The 20,178-nt window shown below is 42.2% G+C and overlaps 1 protein-coding gene across 1 annotated transcript in view; it reads right to left on the bottom strand.

Moving 5' to 3' along the window:
- UTP20 (UTP20 small subunit processome component) overlaps positions 1 to 20,178 on the bottom strand; it is a gene marked incomplete at both ends in the record, with an annotated part of 58,673 nt that overhangs the window by 10,672 nt on the left and 27,823 nt on the right. The window contains 24 exons of the mRNA XM_079534584.1: positions 134 to 244; positions 970 to 1,098; positions 1,854 to 2,024; positions 2,782 to 2,898; positions 3,164 to 3,305; positions 3,973 to 4,139; positions 4,581 to 4,748; positions 5,388 to 5,486; positions 6,275 to 6,431; positions 6,892 to 7,031; positions 7,485 to 7,786; positions 8,626 to 8,705; positions 9,207 to 9,346; positions 10,617 to 10,754; positions 11,192 to 11,332; positions 12,358 to 12,513; positions 13,272 to 13,424; positions 13,517 to 13,567; positions 14,195 to 14,338; positions 15,379 to 15,466; positions 15,903 to 16,047; positions 16,501 to 16,727; positions 17,613 to 17,692; positions 19,009 to 19,152. Coding sequence (XP_079390710.1) covers positions 134 to 244; positions 970 to 1,098; positions 1,854 to 2,024; positions 2,782 to 2,898; positions 3,164 to 3,305; positions 3,973 to 4,139; positions 4,581 to 4,748; positions 5,388 to 5,486; positions 6,275 to 6,431; positions 6,892 to 7,031; positions 7,485 to 7,786; positions 8,626 to 8,705; positions 9,207 to 9,346; positions 10,617 to 10,754; positions 11,192 to 11,332; positions 12,358 to 12,513; positions 13,272 to 13,424; positions 13,517 to 13,567; positions 14,195 to 14,338; positions 15,379 to 15,466; positions 15,903 to 16,047; positions 16,501 to 16,727; positions 17,613 to 17,692; positions 19,009 to 19,152 — 3,390 coding nt within the window. The remainder of the gene's footprint in view (positions 1 to 133; positions 245 to 969; positions 1,099 to 1,853; positions 2,025 to 2,781; positions 2,899 to 3,163; positions 3,306 to 3,972; positions 4,140 to 4,580; positions 4,749 to 5,387; positions 5,487 to 6,274; positions 6,432 to 6,891; positions 7,032 to 7,484; positions 7,787 to 8,625; positions 8,706 to 9,206; positions 9,347 to 10,616; positions 10,755 to 11,191; positions 11,333 to 12,357; positions 12,514 to 13,271; positions 13,425 to 13,516; positions 13,568 to 14,194; positions 14,339 to 15,378; positions 15,467 to 15,902; positions 16,048 to 16,500; positions 16,728 to 17,612; positions 17,693 to 19,008; positions 19,153 to 20,178) is intronic.

Raw genomic sequence — 20,178 nt, forward strand, 5'->3', positions numbered from 1 at the left:
GGATTGGGAGGATAGAGAAACAGGGCTGCGATTCAGTAGAGCTAAGGCACATCTCTATGAGAGACAGGATGGCCTCACGGAGCCCTCCAGCCCATCACTGCTGTAAATAACACGGACTTCTCATGGTACCCACCTGCCTGCACTGGACTCGCACTGGCTCAGTCTGGCCTGTGATGGCAAGCTGGGCAACCTTCTGCATCACATCATCAATCTCAGGGACAATCAGCTTCCTGGATAAAATAGCCTGAAAATACGAAAACATCGCTGGAGTCACATCATTCTGTTTGCAGTGTGAGATGTAGTATTATAACCAGTGGTTACATGGGTATCAAGTGGCACGGTAACACTGACATATCTTCAAACAACACACAAAGAAGTTGGCTTGTAAATCCATACCTTCTTCTTTTGGAAGACACAGAATACCTGATCTAATGGTTAGTGATGTGAATTCTTTAGCAAAAGCATCCTGCCACCCAAATGCATCCTCATATACAACATGACAGGACAGGTAATGGCTTTAAGTTGCAACAGGGGAGGCTCAGTTGGATACAAGGAACAATTAATTTCTTCTCTTTAGAAAAAGTGGTGCTGCAGTGGCATAGGCTGCCCAGGGAGGTGGTGTAGTCACCATCCCTGTGTGGATGTGGCACTGACAACATGGTCAGTGGACACAGTGGGGATGGGCTGACGTTTGGAATAGATGATCTTAGAGGTCTTTTCCAACCTTATTAATTCTGTGATTCTATGTGTATCAAGCAGCCTCCCAAACAATTCGGAACAAAGGCTACAAGTCCAACAGGAAAGCTCTGCTACTTTTCCTGTTTTCCCTGTCTTCCTTCTCTGTAACAGAGAAACTCAGGGGCACTCTGCAGACTGTTCCAGATATCAGATCTTACTAACATTCACCAAAATGCAATCACTCCCATTCCAGTGCTTCACAAAACCCATACACTTGCTCCACAAAAATACCTTTAGAAGGCCAAAGGCAGTGGCTTGCCGTGATGAATCATAAATATCTTCTTCAGCAAAGCCAAGCAGCACTTGGAGCTGTTTGCTTGTTATTTGGCTCTTTGCATTCTTCACAAGTATTGTTACGGACTGCAAAATCAAATTGCACGTTGTCAATACACATACTCCTCCATAAAATATAACCCCACACCAAAACCTGACTGTTTATAGCACTCGGGTTTGACAGAACAAACTGCTGCTTTCAAATGTGCAGCTAAAACTGTTTCCAGTGCTGTTTGCTTTCAGCTGGCAATTCTGAGATGAAAACTGCATACAAGCAAATACACAAATGCAGTCCTTGAAATGAGTGGAGATGCTCACTGATTTGATCCACAATGCGGGAACACAGACTGGAAGAGGACAAAATCCTTTTGGCACTGGGGCTCTCACTATCCCTTATGATTGCAAAGCTGTAATTAATTGAGCAATGCATTGAGAAAACACGTAAAGGAAGATGGTGCACACAGTAACAGCAGTTATTACTATAATTAATTGCTCTCCTACAATTGCCTTACTTCTGTGAGTTTATTCCAATGAATCTACTCAAGCTCAAAACCGATGCCTCTCAGAAGGGTGGTAACAAGTTACTATCATAGGAAAGAAAGAAAGCAAATCTGCTTCTGTAAAACACCACCCCTCAGCTCCAAGCTGTGTGCAGCTCCAAAGGATAACTTTCTTTAAGTCTGCACTGCAGAAAGACTCAGGGCAAGACCCCATTTCCCAGTGTCTTGTGATCTCCAGACTAACTCTCCAGGACCAGCTACAGGACAGATGTGCAGTGGAAGAAGTCTTGTTCTATAGAATTAATTCTAAAGGAGAGGTGAGCAGACCTTACTCTGACTTACTTTGAAACAGTTCACAACTAAGTGGAAATTCTGGCCTTTGGCTACTCCTGTCTTGGCAAATTCTTTCAGCAAGAGGAAAAGCTGCTTGATTAGCGACTCCAGATTTGTATTGACAGAAGGCAAAGGGAACTTTAAAATCCATACTAAGGACTGCAGAGCACCAGTTATCACCTGTAAGAAAGACCCAGAAATCAGCATGTGGAGCCAGACATCAGCATATGGGTACAACGGTACCAAAAGAACACTTCTCACTCTGCTACAGATGTTCTCAGGCTATTTGCAACTGTAGTAAAAAGGAATTAGCTAACATCAATATTTTTCAAACCACTCATGCCATACAAAGGGTTTCTCAGTTCTAAGAACACTATCTGCCACTTTCCAATTCTCCAACTTGAATTTTAGGAGGTAAAGACATTAACACAGTGTTGATTAAGTAGAGGGCAGGAATTCCTTCTGAAGCAGAAGCGCCTTCAAGGCACAGAAGCTGCTCTGCCAAAAAAACATGTTACCTGAAAGCCCTGCTAGAAGTATCTCACTCTGTCTGAGGCACATCTCCCATGCCTGGAAAACTTGGGGTTTAATAATTTCCCTCCTAGGCTCACTGAAACCCAGGGAAGCTGTGGTGCTGGGCACAAAGATATCAAGAGCTGGATCAAAAGAAAACACAGCTGTTCTGTGCAGCTGCAGGATCTCAGGAACCTCCTCACAGAAAGCCCACATTCAAACTAGCAGCACTAAAAGCAGAACATTCAGTCCTCCATCAGCCACAATCCCCCCTCACCCTAGGGATAGCTTGTCCTCAGACAACTTAACTGTACACCTGTGAAGTTAGGCTTGAAAACAGAATGCCCCTCTCTGCTTTTCCAGATGACATCTGCAGGCAAAACCCTTTATAGCTGAAGAGATGGGCTCCATCACAAAAACATACCTTGACATCCATGGATTTCAGGCAGTCTATGAGTAGCTGAACAAAGGGGTCCAACATTTCCAAAATGTGTTCATCAGAAGAATTTACTTTGGATCTCTTCAGGCTCATGTGTAGCAGCTACCACAGAAAACAAAAGACATTCATCTCAAAGTTAGACTGGAACTGAAATTCAAGTAAAGTCCCACATTGGTTTGGGTTATAGTAGAATTCATGCCTATTAAATTATCTTTAACACTGGAGTTACCACATGCAAAACAAAGTTAAGGCAAATGGTTACACTTTTAACAACACCTATTCAGAAAACCTTCTTTTGGATACTGTTAACACAAACACTGGTTTATTGGTTTCACAGCTTTCTCTTTCTCTCTGAGCAGATCCTTACCCGAAGTCCTGATTCAACCAAGATGTATGTGTTGGTCCTTCTGCTGACAGGGGCTTTCTGCCCCCCTCTTGTGGGTGTGGGTTGGAGCAGCAGGCAGCTCTCTGGTTGCAGCCGAGGATCTGGAGGAGGGGCAACTTTTGTTCTGAAAAGAAGGCATATGACAAAGGTGAAAATTCAGATTTCAGCCCTCTCCACAAGTTTCCTGTGGAGAGAGTTACAGTGTGTTCAAAATCACAAAGCAAGTAAAAGCAGGTCTGTGAATACAATGAAATAAACTGAGCTTGAGAGCAACAGGAGAGATGGGACATTCAAACTTAAGAACTATTGCAAAGATAATAAAATGCACATTGATTTGTGTAACATTTCCACTTTTTCCTCTCAGTCAACAGACAGAGCTTTGGTAGCTCCTTCAAGCAAACACATCTACTGCATGGTTTACTGACGATTTACTGAAATTTCTGATAGCTTTTAAAAGCTGCAAACAACTGTCAGATCCAGGACCCCCATCACCTCTTATATGCTAGTTTGTAGCTCCCTCCTTACCATCATCACCTGTACCTTCACTGTAACACGCACATCAACTTACCAGATGGTGAAAGAGCATTAGTCAAGAGCATTACAAGCATAGATTCCCATTAGTGAAGGAAAGGACAAATTTCCAAGCTCTCCCCTCCCCCTCTGGCTGCCCAAATTGTTTGCTTACACCACAAAGCAATGGTAAATGAATGGAAGGTCATCCATTTGGTTTGAGAGCTGCAAGCAAACCTCCAAGTGATAACAGAGCAGCTGGGTAACCTCTTGGAACTCACTTGGCCTTCTCAGTGAGTAAAGGCAAGTTTTCACTGATGAGACCATGGCTGAGGAGGAGGAGAGATTCAGCATTCATATCCGAGTTGAAGATCAGCCCTGCCATGATGTGACGCAGCGCCTCGTGCACCTTTCGGACTATCTTCAAGCTCGTGGTGCTCTCCAGAATCTGCAAAGGCATCACCATGAGAATCAAGAGGGTAGTGATCTGACATCAGCAATCACAGGAAAAGCCAGAACAATTCCACCAATGTGGCTTGCCTTAAGCCCCTAGCTCTCCCATCGCCTCAACTCTGCCCCACCATCCCTCCCATTTTTACTCTCCAGCTTCTCCTCAGACTCCAACCAGTTCACCTGTCACCACCAAGACACTCCAGAACTCTTGAGCAAATGGGGTCCATTTCTGCATGAGCTTGCCCCCACTCAAAACACTGCATCTCTGTAAAGATAACTACTGTACATAGACAGAGACTTCATACATTTTGGTGATGTGCCGGCACCCAAAAGAAAATAGGGAGCCATAGTGGGATTATACAGGTAGCCATCCACAGGCTCCAGAGTTTCTTCAGATCATACAGGATAAAGCAAGGCTCTGGCTGTCTTTTCTTACCTCTTTCAGTGGCAGAATAAGTTTTGTCACCTGGTCCTTTCCTATGTATTTTCCAAGAATTTCATAGGAATCGTAACTCTTGTTCTTGCGTGCTTCCATGACCTTGGAGACTATTCCCTTTACTTCCTTCTCTTCAGCTACATCCCCAAACAGCTCTTGGTTGAAAATCTTTGGAAAGCCGAAGAAATCAAGGAGAGGAGCAGAAAAACAGAGCAAGATTCTTCTATTAACAGCAGAACTACACCATCTTTCCCCAGCTGCAGAAAACTCAGTTCTTCAGGTTCCCCACAAATCACACCTGCCCTTCCTTTGTTAACATAAGACATCCCAGGCTGAACACACCAGATGGGAAAGCTGCTTCCACAGTTCTCTGTGGTATTTTGATAGAAATACTGGGATTCCAGTCAAATCAAGCTGACCATTCAGAAGCAATTCAGCAGGCTCAAGCAAAGGGCAGAGAGAAGCTTCTTAAAATACAACAGACAAGTGCAAGTGGGGAGGAATAACCCCACTGAATAGGTATCCGTCATCTATTGCTCAGCCATTTAGGGAAACACAGTTAAGTGTCTTAATCTTGAATCACCCCCCTCTCAAGATGCAGAGCTCAAGAAACAGCCCCAGAAGCACACTGCTCTTCTGCCAGGGATGCTGATGCCTCAGCAGAAAACAGTCTCTTCCCTTTGAGGTAAAAGCACAAACCCCTGTTTGCCATCAAGTCTGAGGCAATCTACACACAACCTCTCCTTCTCTTAGATTCTTCCCAAGCATTTCATGATGCTACTTCCTTTGATCTTTAATAACTTTTACCTCAATCAGGATGTCTAAGCAGGGGTCCAAATCACCAGCATTCAGCCTGGTAGTAAGACCCTTCAGTAGCAGATTCACAGTGAAAGTCAGCACATGGAGCTAGAGAAGAAGAGAACAGGTCAAGTTTCCAACCCCCTGCACATATAACTGGATAGCTAGACTCCTGAACAGAGACATCATAACTCACACAATACACTTAAGCTCTTGCTACAGGAAAGAATACAAGGAGGATAGGAATCCTCATACAGCCCACAGGAAAAGGACCTCAATCCCCTCACACACTGGCAAAGGGTTGGCAAAGGTTGTCCTCATCAGTGCTTTCACTGTAATAGTCAATAGAAGCTCTCACTTTTCCACTGTGGTAACTCATATCAGAAATTACACTTGCCACAAACTACTATGTAAAGAGAAAAGATGAGTTAAGAGCTAGAGTCTTGGCTCTGTAATTAAGCAGCAAGAGTTCAATTAATATCACCACATATTGTCTACATAGTCTCGGTGGCAATTTACTTCAGACGGTGCTTGGCCCTAATGAACTTACTGTAAAGATTCCCAATAATTCTATTGGAACCAGAAATTCATTCTTCAACTCATTTCTCTTCACTGAGAAAATGGAGATCTTCTCTTCTTCCCTGCTTAGACTGCAAGTTCTTTGGGTACAGACCCTCAGTCAACATACATTTATGTACTACTTGAAATAATAAAGACTGACGTAGACATGGCAATAGCATTTAGTTCTATGATACCCATCTATTCTCCCAGTGTAAAACAGTTTCAGTAGCAATTTCCCTTTGGATTCTTTTAACACGTGTGCACACACACACACACACACCTCCAAAAACCCCCAAATTTTACTAAGAATAGAAGACAAAGAATTTCAGCATTACCTGGTACCCATGGATGAGAGTTGACTGCATCTCTTTTAAAACGTACAGAAGGTATTGTACTCCCAAGACTTCCATGATTTTAGTGAGGGTGTTACGAGCAACATCCCGGATTTCCTGAAATCTGTTTCTCAGAAATGAGCAAACCTTCAGGAGGATGCTGGAAACAGAGACAGACAGCTTAGTTCAGCCCCTAAACACAGTGGAACTAATTGCACTGCTAGCCAAGAAAGTGGCTTTCAGGGATGTTTTTTATAAGCTCAAAGTCAACCTCAAAGAAAGGCTTTACAATCACACACAGAGCTACTGTCCTTCAAAAAACTTAACAGATTTTGTCCTTTCTGTATGCTACTCTTTCTTTGGCTCTGCCTCTCCTATCTCTGCACTCTGCTTCACAGCTCTGCTCTCATTTAAGGATTTACCAAGTTCTTTTCAAACTTAGCTCTGCAGAACTCCAGAGCAAGGGGGAGCATAACTACAAAAATGTATTTCCAAATAAAAAGAATTTACGGCCTGTCAGATGTCCCTCCAAGCCATGTGTATAACCACAGCTTAGTAAACATGCCTGCTCTCGTTCCCAACAAAATGAGTGGTATTCAAAGAGCTTCTCCAGGACCTACCTTGGCAGGTTGGCTTCCATCACTTCTTGGGGAAGACACTGCATCACCCTGACCATCGCAAAAGCCAAAGGCACACGGACTACCTCATCATCATTCACAACACTGGATTTCACAAGCTTGTGTTCTTCATCTCTTTTAACCTTTTTAAGACAGAGCAAGACACAATGCAAGTTAAATAAAAAGAAGTGTAACAAACAGTTCAAAAAAAGTTCTGTTTTTTCTCAGCAAAACCCAAGATGAGACCAATGCTGCAAATTGATTTCCAATGCTGACTACGTGACAAACCTAGGCAGCTAAAGGATGGACAAGATGAATCCCTGCATTTCCCATATGGAAAGCTGGCTGCTAATAAGTGGCTGAGAAATTTTCAAGAGGCTACACTAAGTGAGTTGTTTCACACCTACACTGACCAGAGTGATTTTGACACATCAAAAGTGATTTCAGGTGTCTCTCTCCACTTATCTTTTTTTTTTATTATTATTATTTTTTTTTTTAAACAGACTGCATTTCAACATGGCTCTTTCCAGTAGCACCCCAACCTTCACAGTAGCAGCACAGGTCAGCAAACTGCTTTTCCAGGGCCAGCTTCTCACCTTCGCTACAATGCACCTGTGCAATTTAGGCAAAATGTTAACTATAACTGTATCTTGAATGTGTTTGATCAGACACTCCAGCTCTTCTTTATTTCGGGGTAAGAAAGAAACTGGTTTTGCCACTTGCTGAGTGTTTTCAGGTGTCTCAGCTGCCTTTTCAGGCAGAACCAGCTCAGGTTCTGCTGGTTCTTCAGGGATATTCTTCTTGTCTTCCTCAGCCACTTCCTCTTCCCCTTCACTCTGTTCCAGCTCCATGGCTTCTTCACCTTCTACCTCTGGCTCAAGATCCACGGCAGCAGTTTCTGTCAAGTAATTATTAAAACCACAGGTAAATACTGGAGGCAACATAGTCAGAGCCCTTAAAACAGACTCCTGGGATGGCTTTGATCTGGACAGAACTCCTACTTACTATCAATAACAGTAAACAGTCAATAAACTTCAGAGTTGCTCTACTGGGCAGAGAAGCTCTGGCATGCTGATTTCTGATAATCACCCCTCAGGGCTTGGCTTAAAGCAAAGATTAGGTTGTTCTTTAGCTGAACTCTATAGACAGTTTACCAAAGGTCAGTGCCCTTGAACCTTAGTGAAGTGTGATTAATTTACATTTGGTAATCTTACAACGCAAAAAGTATTGATGAGCACATCTGGGAGTTACACTCTTCCCTCCTCAGAATATCCTAAAGGCCACAACATAAACAACCACAATGGTGGACGAGTCAAGACAAAATTTCTCCTCATGAAACCTCAGTGGAAGAGGGCCAGGGCATAAAGCACTCTGCTCAGGCTGAGGATAAAAATGATAGAAACCAGTGGCAAGATAAAATGTGGTAACAGCAACACAGTTCTATGTAGATCACGGAGAACCTCCCAGATTAACATAATCCCAGTCTGAGCTGGTCTGCTTTATGGAAGCCTGGAATAGAGAGGTAATGTGGAAGTGATTCCTTCAACCTCTCCTCACTGCATCAGCACATAGAAAGACAGCCTGTACAGCTCCTGAGAAGGTAAATTAAAACTGGTTTTCCAACATGCACATTCTAAAAAGCTGCGAGTAGCCAACCTCCAGAGTAAAAATGTGTCAATCAGCTGCATTTTCTGAGCAATCAGAGGGAGCGTCTATCATCAGGAGCTGAAAGCTCACCTTGGTTCTCAATGGTCATGAGCTGTTTTTCCAGTGTTTCATGGTCAAAGTGAAAGGCTTCCAGCACTGTCTCTAACAAGCTGAAAAAGAAACACGCAAAGAGAGATAAGCTCTCTGCAAAAAAGGAAGAGGCTGCATAGAACCAACACAACAGAAAATCTTAAAACTGCTTTAAAAAATATTTCAGACTCAGTGGCAGTGCAGCTTAACAAGGTTTATCCTGAAATAACAAATCAGGAAACAAAGCTGGGTTGTTTTTCACCTAAATAGACTGTCACCTAGCTCAGTGTGAAACCTCAAAGACAGTGGTACTGGAATTGCAGAAGCATCCCAGGAGCTGGGAAAGCCAAACAAGAGCAGAAAATCTAATGCTCTCGTACACAGTGAGATACAGCAAGCAAAAACAATTACCTATTAATCTTTCATAGCTCAGTTACAAGAACTGCAAAGCCATGTCCACTTTCATTAGCGTGAGAAATCTATCATGCTAGTGAAGAGTTTAAAATCCACATGATGGTCCTTAAGGCACTGATTCTTGCCTTACTCTTTGAAGCTAGAGCAGCATCGCTTCTGTTACCCACCTGACTCCCAACTTGGGACTGATCTGCCCCGTCTGCAGGACATGGATGAAATGCTTTAAGTGGTACAAGTATGCTGACCACGAGAGATGCTGGCAGATGGCTCCAACAACTTCAACAGAGGCTGTTACCATATTTTCATGCTACCCAAAAAACAGAAATTCAGAGGCTATTAGCATTCAAGCATGCTAAAGTATACTTTACTCAAAGTAACAGGAGCTAGAAGAAGTAACTCCTGTCTGCTGAGGATGTTTGGTACTCTGCTTTATTAAATCTGCTCTCAGCTACCAGGTTAAACAAACACAATATCACAGCTCACCAAGCAGATCTCCAGACTCACTTCCTCAAAACATTTCTGTAGTTTATCTTTTCTCATACAACTAAATGTATGGGCCCACTTCTGTGAGGAACTGAAAGCAGTCACAATACATAATAGCATCACACACTGCTAACCTACTGCTAATGTAAAATAAAATGGGTTTGTTTCTTCAAGGTTTCAGTCAACGTATTTTCTGTCACTGTACTTTCTCTCTTGTTGGTCAAAGGGCAATGACATTAACTCTGTCAATGGGCACAGACTGTATGACTGCGGGTGCTGGCTCATGTGCCTGAGTGACTAATTCAGGCACAGTTCAGAAGTACATTTCTGAAAGGAAGTGAATTACCCAAATGACATCTGCTTGGTCTGACATAAGCAGCTCTGCTGTTCTTCTGATAATGTGCAGGGAACTGTACAGATGTGTGGAACCTTGATTTTTCAAGTTACAAGCAGAAAGCCTGTCTACATTGATGTTACAAGTATTTCACCTCATGCTTTAAATAAAAGGTATGGAAAGTGACTAAGTGAATGCTGCCCTTCAAACATTATTTACAAAGCTGCTGGTGGCTCAGAATCTCTGAAATCAGTTCTTTCAGTCCCCATCCCAGTCCCAGTGAAAATAGTATTTATTACCAACACAGTAACTACTTACAGCACACCCCCTTTCTGCTGCCTAATCTCACAATTGAATATGAAGAGAGCAGTATAGAGGGAGAGGGGAAAAAAACAAATGGATTACAAAAAATGCAAACAGATATAAACTCAAGTAAAAAAAAAAAAAAAAAAAAAAAAAAAAAAACCCAAAACACAACCCAAGCAACAACAAAACCTGCACTGAAAACCCAACCCAAACAAGGTTAGACTCTTAGTTTGGAGAAACAGGACAGTTTTAGCAGATAAAGAATAGGATCCAGATTGCATCTGCACCCTCCAAACCCTCTTTCTGCCACCAAGAGAAGCACAGTGCTCTCCTCTGAAAGGGGAACACTCACTCTATAAAACCCATCAGCCTTTTAAAGCAGCTGGTCTCAAAAGGACAGCAACAGAAGTAAGGCAAAAATACAAAAGCTGATGCATACAATTTAAAAGTCTACCTTCAGCATTTTTTCACTAAAAATGGCAGTAGTAGCATAAGGCATGATGTAGTTCTGCAGGGATTTGGAAGACAGCACAAGTTTCTTCTCAGTCAGCTGCTTAGCCAGTCTCCTCAGAGCTCGTGCCCTCCTGTGGATCTGAGTCAAACACAAGGGAGAGTGAATGAGGCGGCCCTTGAAGCACAGCTAGCACAAGGGAGCACACACACCCAGCAGCAGTCGTGCTGGTGGCTCAATCTGACATAAACACAGTACAGTCATCTCCAAGGGTAGGCCACTACCTTTTCATTCTTATCTGGGCTTTCACTAATCTTCTGCCCCAATAAATGTCATAACTCAATGAGATACTTCACTGTGAATTAATAGGCACAAGCACAAATCATCTTCAGGTATGAGACACGTTACTTCCATGTCCATTTCTTTTTCTTTTTTTTTTAATGACATCTAATAATACTGGTTCAATTCTTCCTTGAAGACACGGCACAGGCGATTTGGAAAACATCACTCCACAGTAAAAATGCTTTTGCTTTGGTAAAGAGGGAAAGGGGCATTAAGGAACGTGCATTGCCTTTTACCTGCATGTGTTTCATGTTCTCAAAGAAGTCCATGTCAGGATCATGGCGGTTGGTCAGCTGGACCAAATCCCGGAATTCAGGATTTGCTGGGAATGTCTGAATGAGGCAGGAAAGCAAAGACGTGTAGTCTTGCTGGATGCTCTGTAAAGAATAAGACATGAAGGTTAAGCACCTCCTGGAAAGGCAGCTACATGCTCCTCAGAACAACTATGCTGCCACTTACATGTTTTATGCCAACAGGTCACATTATTTGGTAACACCAAATATACCTGTAGCTCAGATTGTACATAAACTAAAGTTTCCGCTCTAAAGGATGAGCTACAACTGAGAAAAGTTAAACAGCAAAATAACTCCACACAACAGCGGGGTTCTATAATTTGTTAGATTTTATTATACTTTCAAGTGAAGGTTAAGTCTGATTACAGCATTTATCTGCAACTTAAGTGGTGGTTTCACTCTGAGGGGCAGCTAAACTTCACCACCACCACTCACTCACTTACCTCGAAGGAAGAGGGGGAGAAAATATAATGAAAAAGGGCTCAAGGGTTGAGATGAGGACAAGGAGATTGCTTACCAATTGCTTTCATGGGCAACATAGACTCAGTGTAGGGAGATTAATATAATTGCCTATAGCAAATTACAGAGAAATTAAAAGCAAGCGAAAATCTCCTCTCCCCCATTCATCCTCTCCAACCTCCTCCCTCCCGAAGCAGTGTAGTGTAACAGGGAATGAAGACTGCTGTCACTCTTTCACTCTTTGCCCCTGCTCCATGTGGGATCCCTCCCATGCGATGACACCCTTCCTGAACTGGCCTTGTGTGGGCTCCCCACAGACTGCAGCTCTTCAAGCACTGCTCCAACATGGATCCACACCACAGGGGCGCATTCTTCAGGAGCAGACTGCTCCAGCATGGGTCCCCAACAGCCAGCAGCAGGTCCCTTTTGGAGGTGGAGCTGGCTCTGATCTGACTTGGCGCAGCTGCTGGGCTCTGCTCACAGAGGCTGTCCCTGGAGCCTCCCTATTACAAGGGCCTTGTACTGTATTGGGTTTACGTTGCAATTTCTTATTCTCAAGAAGAAACTCAAAAGACTCATCTACAAAAAGGCTCAGATGCCCTGCTGTCCCAATACACCTGGATATAGATCATCAAATAGCAGTGCCTTACCTCAGTCTTACTCTTCAGCCCTCTTCTCAGAGACTCCAGAAGAGTGTGCTGGATTAGCTCCTTGTAGTCATCTTCTGTGTGGTCGATTTCTGCCAGGCGGTGGATAAAACTGGTGAGGCAAAGGCTTGCGTTGTCACTAAGAGCCATATCTCCTAGCTGAGTGGATGAAGAAATTGCACCACGTGAGTCCAGATACAACAGCTTTTTCTACTCAAAAGACTGGAGTGAACAGTAACACTGTACAATGCACAACAAAGCCTATAACAATCCACTAATTCTACCACCTCCAATAGAACTTCTACTCCTTAACTTATGCCCACTTTTTCAAACAGAAGAAAAATCCTTTTTGACTCAGCAGCGAGACAACACAGCCAGAACACACTGCAACAAAAAGAAAAGCAGCCTATCAAGATTGCAGTATGTCTTTTGTAAAGAAAAAACTACCAGAGAGTTCCAGGGCTCACTGGTAGACAGGTATACTGGCACTTGGTTCATTCTTGCTGCAGTGCATTTCAGAGAAACATGGAATCATAGAATTTTTTGAGTTGGAAGGGACTTTTGAAGATTATCTGGTCCAACTCCCCTGCAAAGAAAGGGACACTACAGCTGATCAGGGTGCTCAGAGATCCTCCAACCTGACCTTAGTTGACTCCAGCAACAGGGCAGCCAGCACCACTCCGGGCAACCTGTGCCAGCACCTCACTATCCCTATCATAAAAGAAACCTTTCCTTGCATCTTCAGGACGCACAGGGGAAAAGGCAAAAGGAGGAAACTTAAAAACAGGTGTTTGTGAGAAGAACCCATCTGCTCTCTGAATGCTCTGAAGCATCAGAAAACAAAACAACAGTCAATGAAATAAATTTCTGTGTGGTAAGCATGCTACACAAACCAAGAGAAGGAACATTTAGCCCACCTGGATGGTATAGAAGCAGTTGTGCATAACAGGGATGAGGAAGTTGATATCCACTGTTTGCATTTCTTTGATGTGGGCAGTGATTGACTGGAAAGCTGACAGGCGTACATCAAAGTTGATATCATCAAGATGCCGTTGATCAAAAGCATTCAACTAAGAGACAGCAACAAGTCATTCGTGAAAAAGGCTAGAAACTTGACAGCACAACCTTGGGGAAAAAAAGGGAGCAAAGAAGCTGGGCATACCTTAACAACATCTGTAATGTATTTCAATTCACTGTCCAAATCAGATAAAGTCTATAAAGAAACATAAAGGAAAACAGTTTAACTGTTATAGCTGTTATAAATTTGGAGGACTCCAGACTTACTTCCAACTCTAATAACCTGAGATTAAAAAAAGAAGTAACAATATCAGTCCTTTTATAAGCTTAGTAAGAGCCACTTTGCCCATGTATTTCTTCTCTAAGACAGACTATCTTTTAACTTCCTAAGTTTCTAAATATTTACATGGAGGATATCCTGGGTTTTCCTACTGAAAAAAAAAAAAGGATATGTAAATCACTTCTAAAAGTACAAAACAGCCTGACTGCTATTCATCTGAGAGAAGAATAAAAATGTCTACAAGCTGCTAAAAGCCACTCTTATTTCATAAAGAAAGGCTTCATTATGGATGCAGTGTGCCTTATTTGGCTTCTCTTCCACAGCAGAACCCAGGAGATGCTCACACCAAGCAGGCTGCAAACAGAAGTTTTATGTCTTCATGCAGCACACTGATGTCTACCACATACAATACTTTTAGTTCACTTCAACTTAATACATCAGAGATTAAAAAGTTCCTTAAGGTCATGTACAACAAAGATAAATACATTTATTTTGTTCTTGATCTGTAAAAACAGCACAGAAAGATGTGTAAAAATGCAGTACCTGAAATACCAAGCACAACTTCTGTCGAGACAGTTTATTCTGGATGACAGAAAACAGCTTTGCCAGAGGTTTGAGAAAACTTGCAGGGTTTGAGCAATGTCTCAGCAAGTTCTGCACTGTCTCCAAAATGTCAATCTCTGCATCCTGAAAGAGATACATCACCATCAGTAACCACTGAAACCTCATGAGATTAACTGAAAAATATTTCAAAACACAGAGTGAGCTTTGCTGTATTTTATTCAGATCACAGATACTGAATTTGAACAAAAAACTGGGAGGACGTTCATTGAAACCACCACACTTCAGAAGCACTTACAATCTTTCAATTAGACACAAGCACAGAGTTTGAGGAGAGTGCTATCGCAATGCTAACTTCTATTTTGGGTATTTCCTCTGATTACTCAATGGTTAGAAAAGCAATAGAACTTTACAAAGTCATCTTTCTCCAATCTGTGACACGACCATGAACAGTACCACCTACCTGTATGATCTCCTTGAAAGAAAATCACAGACAGTTCACTAATGACTCACAAACATAAAAAAGAAACTGTGAACCAGTTTCTCTGACCATCTGCAAAGCAGAAGTTACAGGCTGCAGCTTAGCAGTCCTTTCTGAAGTCCTGAAACCTTTTCTTGACAACTGTGTCTCATTTAGGGAAAAACAAGACCCATACCATCATCCAAGAATGCAGGCAATCAGGAAATATGGTGGCGAGTTAATAGTACTACACAACATTTGCCTTTTATCTTGCAACAGACCAATGAAAGCTCACTGCACAGCATGTATTACATTCACATTTACTCACATTCTGTCACTGTGATTTGTGATATATGAAGTACAAGTTGAAGAGAGCATTTGTTTAAAACATGACAACAAACTGAGTGAACTGACTACCGCAGCAAAGGAAGCAAAGATTGTACAAACACTTCTGCAATCCTTTCCCAGGAAAAAAGGCAAAAGTCAGCTGTGGCACTGGTATTCCTGCAAAGCACCCAGTGGCTTTGTATCCATCAACACACAGTAACAGACTGCTGAGTTGTTTACAGACACATGAAGACTTGATTTCAGGCTGATCACGAGAAATGGCATGTAACCAATAAGCTTTAAATGCATCTTAAATAAATCAACTTCACAGAAAGGAAACTGCATTTTTAATTAGGGGAGATAACTCATTTCTACTTACTTGTTCAATGTTACTCTGGTGAAGGAAAGGGAGGAGGAGACTCACAAGCACTGAATTCTGACTTTTTTCTTGTATAAATTTGCTGATCCTGCATGATAAGACAATGTAATTTATTTTGTTTATCTCAATCCAATCAGTATAGAGCAAAGAAGGACTCAGTCAGCACCAGTGCCATATCACAGGGTTTTGTCAGTCCATCCACCTGCACCCAGACTAATAAGACTTCTCCATGATATCAGCCTAAGTATTCAGTTCCACATGACTGCAGACCCATCTGTACCTTTTCCTATCTCAAGTAGTATTGGTTTGATTACCAGCAAATAGAAACAGCTAGAGTCAATTTCTGAACACTACCAGTTGGTCATCAGCAGCTTCCAAGGACAATGAGAGGCAGGTATTTTCAAATGCTCTAAATTTAAATCGTTTTAGACAACGTTTCTAATTTGCAGCCTATTAAGAAATGATTCTTTCTTCCTTCCCCCCTTCCACCCTTCAACTGTTTTGAGCACTAAAGAATCACTTACTTGGAGAGTATACTCAGCTCTTTGCTGACTTGGGCTCTGTACTTCTTCTTTTTCATTTTCTCCACGTTTAACATTGTTTTGCTGAAGTACTGAAGTATGGCAGAAACGTGAGGTAGAACCAAGCGACAACCTAGACTGAGGGACTCTGTAAGGAATACAACAGTCAGCAACACTCAACTCTGTGCTGCAATCAACAAGGCAAACTCCATGCAACAGAAGGAAGATTCAGCCCCACACAAACAACGAGGAGACACAAGCAAAGGAGGTGTCATCAGTGGAAGAAAAATCAGGGGGAATTATGAACATGCTGGGATGCTGATGCTGATGCTGAGAACATGCACTAGCACTTCCGTTACAGCCCTACTAAGTGTAGGCTCTTCATAAGGAATTTCTCCTTATCCACATTCAAACGTGGATCTCACTTGTCACAACACAAGCAGTGCTTAACAGTTTTTGAGCACACCAAGAGAAATCTGTACAGTGACTTTTCCATGAAGCCTCCTTCCCTGTATTCTCAGTCAGGGCAAACACAATCTCATCATAATCCAATACCTCTTTCCAAACCACCCAAAAGGCTTCTCATGGCTCTTACAGATACCTTCTGTCACTTCTCCAGTGTTTAGGACAACACAGTCAGTCACGTTCAAACTGGAAACCTGCTCCGTGGGTTCAAAATCAGGGCTGTTGAGAAGGCTATCAGCAATGTCCATCACAAGATTGGATGTTGCCTCGGACAGATTCTTGGCTGACAGGACAGCAAACACATTTGACAGTATATCATACTCTGGATGATCCGGATACTGCTTGGCCAGTAGGGGGAAATATCTGAGGAGAAGATTATTAAAAAGATACGCTGAAAATTTAAGTACGGAACTTCATAATTCTTTTGTGTAGAGTCACACAAAAAAGATAATGCAAAAAAGCACAGAAGCCACAGAAACGGGCCATGAAAAGTAGAAGAAATGGAGGTTGAAAAGTCATCAAGTTTCTTTTCACACTTCAAGATAGCATCATCTAAGCTTAGTCCTTCCTCTGCAAATGTTTGCCCAAGACTCCTGTCAGAGCTTGCTCCTATCTTAATAATCCAATTCTTTTGGTGCAACTCTGTGCAAGTTCTTTATTCTTACAAACGACAAGTCTCAAAAGAGAAGCTGGACATTTCAGCAAAGGAAAAGCAGCATGTCAGTGGGAGATGTGAAAACCACTCAAGATAGCAAAGATGGAACTTCTCACAGTGTCTGCCTCAGAAGAGGCTTTCTTGCAATTTTCAGTCTCAGAATTCTGTGCTGAATTTGCCCATTTTCTTTCACAAAGCATAAAGAAACAGAATCAAAAAACAAGAATAAAATCATCTTGTCAAACTATCCTCTCCATCTCCTCAGATGACTTACATAAAAGTAATTGGTTTAGACACAGGCATGTTCTAAGAATTCACTTTCCTCCTGACCTGTGTGCTGCGTTTAGTTTATACATCTGTTTGGTTGTTCACGTGTGGGAAAAGCAGCTCACTAAAAGTATCTTAACTGCCACAAACTGTAACGCTTCACAACTGCATCTGAGCTGCTATCAAAGGAGTAACAGCCAAGTGGAGAAGATGAGTTTTGACATAATTATTCATAATTATCTGTTAAGAGTGTTGTGATCATTTTAACAAAACTGTTGTGTATTTGAGAGAAGTACTTGAGTTTCATTGCAAGAGCACTTACTTACCTAGGATTCTTACTCCAGGTGTAAATGAGTTTGAGCAGAAAAGTCGGAGAATACTGGCTCTCTGAAGCCAACCTGCAAACCTGAAGGAGATATAAATCAGACACCAACGCAACACAAGTACATAAGGCCAATTAAAACCCCAATTCCAACAAAGACCCCACTACATACTATATTGTCTCTTTCAGAAAACAAATCTTTTGTTGCTTTTCCATCTCCTTCAACACTGTTAGTTTATCTTATTTTATCTTTGTACATTGCTACAGCTTTTTTTTGTCCTTCCCTAAAAGGATCCCCATTGATCCTCACATGCCGCAGAGACCTAATCACCTCTCTTGGACATGCTTACGACCCTCAGGCACGACCTAAAGACTTGCTTCTCCCACACCTCCAACTTCTCGGCTGCAGAAAACTGCAACTCTAGGCACAGCTGCATTAAGCAAAGTTTTTATACGTATCAGTTCTACAACATTAAAAGCTCTTAAGTCAAAACATTCCGCCAAAACCAAACCCTTACCAAGTTAATTAGCAGAAATTCCCTCTAGAGGGAGCTTCTGGATCATGCTACAATCCAAGCTCCAAAATTAGTGCTGTCTTCCTGACGTCCACCAGGAAAACAGGAATTATAACTTTTCAGCAATTCTATATCCTGTTCAGATTTACAGAGCATTTCCAAATGCAATGCTCCTATAAGCATTAAGTACTTTGATGACTCAATGCCTGGACTACATGCTTCTACTGCTCTGGGACCAAAGTAAGTTTTCACTGCTTTGCTCCACACGGCTTGGAAAGACTGGGATAGGCAAGACCCTGATGCTCAGCCTAGTGAAATACACAGCCACATGCACTGCCAGATGCGATCAACACAGTTATATTTTTAATACTGCATGTTCTCTCTCTCCCAAGAGTGCATTTTCCCAACTAAAAGGGGGGGTCTGAATTTCTCTGATAAAAGCTGCAACCCTCTGCTTTGTCACTGTGCTCAAATGGGACTCCTGGCAGGACAGCAGAAGAGCACACAGCCCACTGAAGGACGATGCTGCAGTCCTTCCTTTGTGGCAGCAGTAAGAAAGCCCACTTATGTTTGTTTCTCTAATCCTCCATCACAGGTCCAGTAGCTTTCAGATAGAAAACCAACAAAGTGCACCTAGGACTGACCAAGAAGTATCATTTTGCTTCCCTGAAGAAGCAGCCTGCTTCTGCTGCTAAAGAACAGAGACATCACATCCATTTTATTCAGAAGAACTCATTTGTACTTAAGCCTGTGACTTAATTACTCCAGGACTAATCAGACTTGAGCCAAATCTGCCCTTCCACACATACATCAGAATGCCAAAGAACTGGAGTTCCCTGCATGGTACAGATTACAGATGCCAGTCTGCAAGAAGAAACACATTACCTGAGGCCATACCACTGCATGGAAAACTGCATCAATCTCTTCCACACTAAAACTGTAGGCCTCATGATCAGAAAAAAACTCAACCACAAGCTTGAGTCCAAGGCGCCTCAAGTTCTTCAGTGGATTAATCAACCGTGGTTGAACCTGTGAAAACAAAACAACAGACAAAACAGTAAAACCTCTGCAAGAACAATCACTATTTGCCCTGAAATTAAATATAGCAATTCACTGGCCACAGATACAACAGAACGCAGTGAGCTACAGCACTTGGTTATAGAAGGATGTTCCATATACTTTTTGGGGAAAATGTCTAAGGAAGGAAGTCAGCCATACAGCTAATCATGAGGTTATTCACATATTGCTGCATTCTGACTCTTCTCCCTGCTATGATTTGAGTAACCTGAATTATTTCTATATCATACAATGCAGCTTATAGGAAAAACCTGAGACAATTCCAAGAACAGGTACACTGCACAGTGCAGAGCTACTGACTCCTGTCTCAGAAACAACAGAGACAGACTGCATCTTGGGATCTTCAAGGCCTCCATTATGCAACACAAACCACCACGCTGAACAAATGCATGCAGGTTTATTCTGCAGAGCAGTTTTGGTGCCACAGCCCCACTGAAAGATACTATGCTTTTTATACTTTCCTGTAGATTTCTGAAGAGAATAACCTCTATCATGTAATACACTGCTCTACTGCCTTTGCACCCAAAAATGTATGCAAAAAAGAGGAGATGGCAGAAAAGGAATCAAAGGTGCTCTCGCTTGGAATCTCCCAAGCTATACTGAAATGTACTAATGAAATGGTGTGCAAGCAGCTTCCAAACAGCAATAAGCTGCCTGAAGGGCCAAACAGCTGATCCTGCCTTCACCCAGCAAGCATAAACCGGGCTGATATTGCCAATGGCTACCCTTAGTTTAACTTCCAGAAAAGCAGTCCCTTGAGATCAAGACTGAGTGAACAAAGAAACTCACCACTGAACACAGTCAGAATTCCTTCTGAAATGAATAACTTAACTTAAAACTGTCAGTGTAGATGTTTAACTCTCCAGGCATTATCAGCCTGCAATAAATTACTCTCAACCCTGAGAATGTCAGCTAATCATTAGCCAAGACAAACAGATTTCTCACACTTCTCCTTGAGCTGTTAACATCTTATGGACT

The sequence above is a fragment of the Tetrao urogallus genome (assembly GCF_951394365.1).
Source record: "Tetrao urogallus genome assembly, chromosome: 1".
NCBI lineage: Eukaryota > Metazoa > Chordata > Aves > Galliformes > Phasianidae > Tetrao > Tetrao urogallus.